Consider the following 6,990-nt stretch of genomic DNA (forward strand, 5'->3'; position numbering starts at 1 on the left):
AAGATAAAATTAAAAATTAAACGTTTATATCCAAACACACGTGTCAAATAAAAATTTAATATTTAAACTTGCAACCCTAAGGGGGTGTTTGGTAGAGAGATTTGAGGGTGGAGAATTAGGTTTCTCTTGTTTGGGAGAATTAGGCGGAGAATTGGGCGGAGAATTGGTTTTCTCTGAGAATTGGGTGTAGGCAAAAAGTAGAGAAATCCAATTCTCTCCATTTGGAAGAGAAATAGAATTCTCTCTGCTTCTAAATCGCGTCTCTGCTCTACTCCGTTCGCGTATGATGATGATGATGCTCCGACCGGCGATGGTGATGATGATGCCGACGTCCGGCACGGCGGCCGACGCCGCAGCCACGTCCGTTCACGTCTCTGAGCCAAAACGAAACCCTAAATCGCGAGGCGGTGTTGCGAGGCGGAACCCTAAATCGCGGTGTTGATGTTGCGCGGCGATGATGATGACGCTCTACTCCGTTCGCGGTGTTGCGACGCGTCTCTGAGCCACCATTTCTCCACCATGATGATGCCGAGGCGGAACCCTAATCACGTCTCTGCTCCCGTTTCTCCACCCATTTCTCTATTGTACCAAACAAAGGAAATGATTGTCAATTCTCCACCCATTTCTATTTCTCTCCAATTCCATTTCTCTCCCATTTCTATTTCCATTTCTTCCCATTCTTTTTCTCTGTACCAAACACCCCCTAAATGTTACTCAAAACAAATATGTGAGTGACAATGAGAGAGAGAGAGAGAGAGAGAGAGTTCCACTTACCAGTGCCACCTGCCAGTTGCCACTTGGTGCTTGTTCATTGCGTCAAGATTGGAGGGGTATAATAATAATATAATATAATACAAATACAAAACAAATGTTTTGTGTAGTCTAATGTCTCTGGGCGGTGGGTGCTCTCTGCTAAAAAAAGAACCAGACAAACACATAAACACACACTTTCACCAGCACCTAATTCTCACTAGTCACCACCCACAACTCCATTTCCATTAAAGCTTCAATCTTTTCATCTTTTTTCCTCATTCTTTATACAATCTTCAACTTAGCATATTGTTTACTCAAACAAATGAGTCTTTTGAGATTCTAAGTGATGGATATTGAAGCTAGAAACCATAATTCTCATCCTATCAAGGTACACAAAGTTTTTTTTTTTATAAACTTATATATATATATATATCAATATGTTTAACAGTTTAAAGGTTATTTTGATTGTTTGTGTTCATGTTATTACAGAAAGAATCATGGAGGACTGTGATGACTCTAGCTTATCAAAGTTTAGGAGTTGTGTATGGTGATTTAAGTACTTCACCTTTGTATGTTTACAAAAGCGCTTTTGCGGAAGACATTCATCATTCAGAGTCTAATGAAGAGATATTTGGAGTGTTATCTTTTGTCTTTTGGACATTAACTTTAATCCCACTTTTGAAATATGTGTTCATAGTTCTTAGAGCTGATGATAATGGCGAAGGGGGTACTTTTGCTTTGTACACATTGTTGTGTCGTCATGCTCGAGTCAGCACGCTGCCGAATGGTCAGCTTGCTGATAAAGAGCTTTATGAGTATAGGAACAATGAAATTGGTTACTGTAGTGGTTCTAGAGATATTGGGTTGAGATTGAAGTCAACTTTGGAGAAGCATAAAGTCTTGCAAAAGGGTTTGTTGGTTTTGGCTTTGCTCGGTACTTGTATGGTGATCGGTGATGGCGTTTTGACACCCGCGATATCCGGTATGCATAATAATAATAATAATAATAATAATAATAATAATAATAATAATAATAATAATAATAATAATAATGGAATTTTGGGTTGTTTTATTTTGATATTTTTGGTTTGTGGTTCTTGTAGTTTTCTCCGCGGTTTCTGGGCTCGAGCTTTCTATGTCAAAAGAACACCATCAATGTAAGTTCTTGTTTGTTTTAGCAAATGAGTTTGTGGTTGCAGCCCGCCAACCACTTATTTGACTCGTTTGGATAAATGGGTTAAACAGGTTGTGTTCCAATCACATGACTTTAAGTGTGTCTGGACTGGTGTTGATGTTTTTGAGAGAAAAAAATATATGGGATCATGTTCAGGTTCAACAGTTCGACCTGCCAACCTGGTTGACCTGTTTGGATAAATGGGTTAAACCAGTCGTGTTTTGGTTGCACGATTTTAAGTGTCTTGGTTAGGGTTGGTGTCCTTGAGTGAATAAATATGTGGGTCATGCTCGTGTTCAATAATTCGATCCGGAAACCCGTTTGACTTTGTGTTCGGGTTATCTGCTTTAAGTGTGACCGGGTTAGGGTTGATTTCCTTTCAGGGGAATAAATATATGGGTCATGTTCAGGTTACATGATCTTAAGTGTGTCTGGGTTATATATAGTTGACCTTTTTGAATGAGTATATACAAAGAATTTGACTTGTCAACCTAACACGATCAACACCTATGGTTTTTATTAAAAATGGTACAAAATAGAACCCATAAATGCCCTTAGACTATTTTGAAAAGCTGTCTACTTTAGTTGGTAAACTAACAACGGAATACAAAACCAGAAGCCATTAAACTGTTGGGAATTTTAGTTTGTTTTGAACCCGAACAATCTAGGTCGCAATGTGGATTTTTCGTGGTTGATATTTGTCATATCAATTCGACCCGAATCATAAAGAGATGCTGACAAGATCACGATTAGTATACAAATTCTTGGTTTTATTCTATGATCATTCAGATGTTTGGCTTCACTTACATATACAAACAATATTCTTTCCAAACATGCTGTTGGTGGACAAAGAAATGATACCAAATTGATTGTAAAATAACACTATTTGTGGGACCTTTTGTGATAAAGTTTTTATCTTTTTCAAAAATCTGATCACCATTAAATAATAAACTAATAGTTTTGTTATAAAGTTATAAAGAACCGGTTATAACTGCGAGAAACATATAATTCACTTGTACGTTGTGGTGGATTATTTTTACCACAAGACTAGTTCAAGTTTAATCTATGATTATAATTGATGTGCATAGTAAAGTGCATGTAACGCTTTTTTCTTTTAGATGGATTATAAACTGTTACAATTGATAAGGCTATTATAAAATATATGAATTTAAAAAGAAAGAATCAGTGACTTTACCTATATAAGTTAGGTCAGATTATTATTTTGCATACATGATCAACTTGCTTTTATTGTTGTCGTTGTCATGGTTTCTTTAACTTTTCCACTAACTTATGATCAATGTGATTTATCACTTTATTTAGACTTGTTTTCGTGTGATAAGTTATCTTGTTTGGACTGTAAAACATGAAAGTGACTACACTGTCGGTTTAATGTTTTATTTTAGATGCGGGTAACAGTCAATAATTAATTTTTTTAAACATGATATACGAACTATGTTTTATTCATATTATCTGACCTGCTTGATCCGTTCAACCTGTTCCAGATAAACTAACCTTTTAAATTTCAGATGTAGAAGTCCCGTTTGCTTGCATCATACTCGTGCTCTTGTTTTGCCTCCAACACTATGGGACCCACCGTGTCGGGTTCTTGTTTGCGCCCATCGTGATAACGTGGCTCCTGTGCATAAGCACCATCGGGATTTACAACATTTTTCATTGGAACCCGCAAGTGTTTCAAGCTTTGTCGCCTTATTACATGTACAAGTTTCTAAAGAAAACACGAAGAGGAGGGTGGATGTCGTTGGGTGGGATCTTGTTGTGTATAACCGGTAGGTTGACTGTTCTCTTACTAGATTGACTTCTGTTGACTTTTAGTTTGACTTTTTATATAACTCGTGTGTATTCGGTTTCCAGGCTCGGAAGCTATGTATGCAGATCTTGGTCATTTTTCTCAGTTGTCCATTAAGGTATTCACTCAATTTACTAGTGGCGAAAAGGGAAGTGATTGGGCCTAACCTTAACGGGCCTTATCTTATTGGGCCAATCTCTAGTGATCCTGACTTTATTGGGCTAATCACTAGTGGTCCTGACTTTATTGGGCTAATCACTAGTGGGCCTGACCTTAATGGGCCACTCACTAATGGGCCCAACCTTAATGGGCCAAAAACTAATGGGCCTGTTTGATGTAGTTCTTGATCTGATCTTAACTGCAGATGGCTTTTACCTTTGTGGTTTACCCTTCCTTGATCCTCGCTTATATGGGCCAAGCCGCGTATCTCTCAAAGCATCACATTCAGGAAACCGACTACAGGATCGGTTTCTATGTGTCCGTTCCTGGTAGACAACATTCTCCCTCTTTTTATTTTTTATTCTTTTTATTTTGAATTTAAAACAAAACTTATTTTTATTGTTTAATATTGTGACAGAAAAAATAAGATGGCCCGTTCTTGGAATCGCGATACTTGCAGCAGTTGTTGGAAGCCAAGCGATCATCACCGGGACGTTTTCTATTATCAAACAGTGTTCGGCGTTGGGTTGTTTCCCTAGGGTCAAAATAATTCACACGTCGCCTACTAATAAGCACGGTCAAATCTACATCCCCGAGATTAACTGGACTTTGATGCTCCTGTGCTTAGCTGTCACGATCGGCTTTCGTGATACTAAACATATAAGCAATGCAGCAGGTATGTATATACTGTCATGAGAAAATGTGCATCCCGTTTTGACCCCTTGATTAAGGGGAAAACGACAAAAATGTCCATTTTTGACCATCGTAATCTCCAAAATATCTATACATATCCCACCGGTTCCATTATGTCTGGCTCAAAACCAACCGGACCGCTAGTGATTGAGCGACACTTGTCAAGAATGTTTCCCGTTGGCTCCTCGTTTTCTGACTCGCCCGACAAAAATCTAGGCGCTTTGTTTTTTTTCAAATCTAGGTGCCGGGTGGATTTTTCTAGGCGCTGCGTAGTTTTGTTTTTTTTTTTTAAATTGAATTTTTTTTATTGAGGTAACTTTTAATAAGATCCTTTAAGAAACTGAGTTGTTATACGGGTTTAAAACGACTACCTAGCGGTACAAACAGCGACTTCAAATACTTTGATAAATTTCGGGCCCTCTTATGCCCAGTCGCCTCTGGACAAGTCTATACATTTAACATTTAAAGATCAAAATTTTAAAATATAATAAAAAAAATTCAAAATTTAAAAATCCACCCGGCGCCTAAAAAAATCCACTTGCCGCCTAGAAAAATCAACCCAACGCCTAGATTTAAAAAAACCAGGCGCCGCCTGAAACACTTTTGTCGGGCGGGCCAGAAATGAGGCACCACGGGAAACATTCTTTACAAGTGTCGCTCGATCATTGGGCGCTCGATCATTGGGCTAGAAAGGAAAAAGGCGGCCCGATTGGTTTTGGGCCGGACATAATGGAACCGGTGGGATTTTGGTTAAAATAGACATTTATCATTTTCCCTTGATTAATTACCATAAATGTCCAAATAATGATGTTTGATTTGTAAAATTGTACAGGTTTGGCGGTTATTACAGTTATGTTGGTGACAACTTGCCTAATGTCACTTGTAATGGTTATATGTTGGCGAAAAAGTGTGTTCCTAGCTCTCGGGTTTATGTTCTTTTTTGGGTCGATAGAAATACTCTATTTCTCGGCATCCTTGATAAAGTTTCGCGAAGGTGCGTGGGTCCCGGTCGCCCTCTCGTGCATTTTTCTAGTCATCATGTTCGTGTGGCACTACGGAACGATAAAAAAGTACGAGTTCGATGTCCAAAACAAAGTCTCAATTAATTGGCTCCTCAGTCTGGGCCCCACTCTTGGTATAATGCGGGTCCGTGGAATCGGGCTCATTTATACTGAGCTCGTTTCTGGGATCCCTGCCATTTTCTCGCACTTTGTGACGAACCTCCCGGCATTTCACCAAGTTGTGGTGTTCCTATGTGTGAAATCGGTCCCCGTGCCTCATGTGAGGCCTGAGGAGCGGTTTCTTGTTGGGCGGATTGGCCCAAAGGAATATAGATTGTATCGGTGCATAGCACGGTACGGGTACCGTGATGTCAACATGGATGACGTGGAATTCGAGAAAGATCTCATTTGTTGCATAGCCGAGTTTATTCGTACGGAACAAGCCGATGTTACGGACGGTAACGGTGTTAATGATGTGAGAGAAGACTCGGACAATGATGGGAAAATGGCGGTTGTGGGGACCGCGTCCGCGAACTTAGAAGGGAGTATAAGAATGTGTGAGGACGAAAACGGGTTTTCAACCGAATTTAATGAGATCGCGGTTGCGGTGCCATCACCGCGCCCGAGAAAGCGGGTTAGGTTCGTTGTACCCGAGAGTCCACAAATTAATACGGGTGTGAGAGACGAGTTGAGGGAGTTAATGGAGGCTCGGGAAGCGGGGTTGGCGTTTATTCGGGGTCATTGTTATGTGAAGGCAAAACGAGGGTCGAGTTTAATGAAAAGATTTGTGATTAATTTCGGGTACGATTTTTTAAGGAGGAATTCCCGAGGCACGACGAATGCTTTGAGTTTTCCTCGAGCGTCTACGCTCGAGGTCGGGATGGTGTACCAGGTGTAGTTGTGATTGTATATTCGGGTTTTAGATGTATGTAACGATGAACATATAAAGAAGACTACTTGCATCAAATATTAGTCATCTTGAGATGTTGGACATATGAGATGTATAAATCATTAAATCCATGTAATGAAGTGTGATTTTTGTTCTATGTTATAATTTATTAAGGTTATTGAGTTGGGCTTTGGACCAATGGTTCTTATTGTTGATAATAGCCCATAAAGGCCCAACCTAAGTAGCTAACAAAAGGGTCAAAGTGGTGATGCATGAGGTGAAAAGACTAACGAACCTGAAACCGGACCCGAAAAAAACCCGGAATAAGGTTTTTTTATACCCAGATTTTTACTATCCAATCCTATCCGTAGGGTATGCACACGGCATGCATTTAAGTATCAAAACCCATACCCAAAACATGACCCGATTTATATCAGGCAATACCCGAAAACCGAAACCGGTTCCCTACACGAAACCAGATTTTTCCATACCCGAAATAATGTTTTTCAAATAC

General features: G+C 39.5%; 1 protein-coding gene across 1 annotated transcript; it reads left to right on the top strand.

Moving 5' to 3' along the window:
• The first annotated feature begins 921 nt into the window (after positions 1-921).
• Positions 922-6,607, top strand: LOC143592610 (potassium transporter 8-like). The gene is made up of 8 exons (XM_077072494.1): positions 922-1,141; positions 1,243-1,735; positions 1,857-1,910; positions 3,454-3,714; positions 3,800-3,852; positions 4,099-4,222; positions 4,312-4,569; positions 5,419-6,607. Exons 1-8 carry the CDS (start codon positions 1,100-1,102, stop codon positions 6,483-6,485), a joined length of 2,352 nt encoding a protein of 783 aa, XP_076928609.1. The 5' UTR covers positions 922-1,099; the 3' UTR covers positions 6,486-6,607.
• Positions 6,608-6,990: the final 383 nt, after the last annotated feature.

Source organism: Bidens hawaiensis, unplaced genomic scaffold (assembly GCF_021521415.1).
Source record: "Bidens hawaiensis isolate Kalapana, Puna unplaced genomic scaffold, B.hawaiensis_p1.1 tig00041099_1, whole genome shotgun sequence".
Lineage (NCBI taxonomy): Eukaryota > Viridiplantae > Streptophyta > Magnoliopsida > Asterales > Asteraceae > Bidens > Bidens hawaiensis.

Bases quoted from the DNA above. Each gene is read 5' to 3' on its own strand.
- LOC143592610 (XM_077072494.1), top strand. From the start codon at position 1,100: ATGGATATTGAAGCTAGAAACCATAATTCTCATCCTATCAAG. The intron at 3,715-3,799 runs GTAGGTTGACTG...TTCGGTTTCCAG, and splicing joins GATCTTGTTGTGTATAACCG to GCTCGGAAGCTATGTATGCA. The intron at 3,853-4,098 runs GTATTCACTCAA...TCTTAACTGCAG, and splicing joins TTTCTCAGTTGTCCATTAAG to ATGGCTTTTACCTTTGTGGT.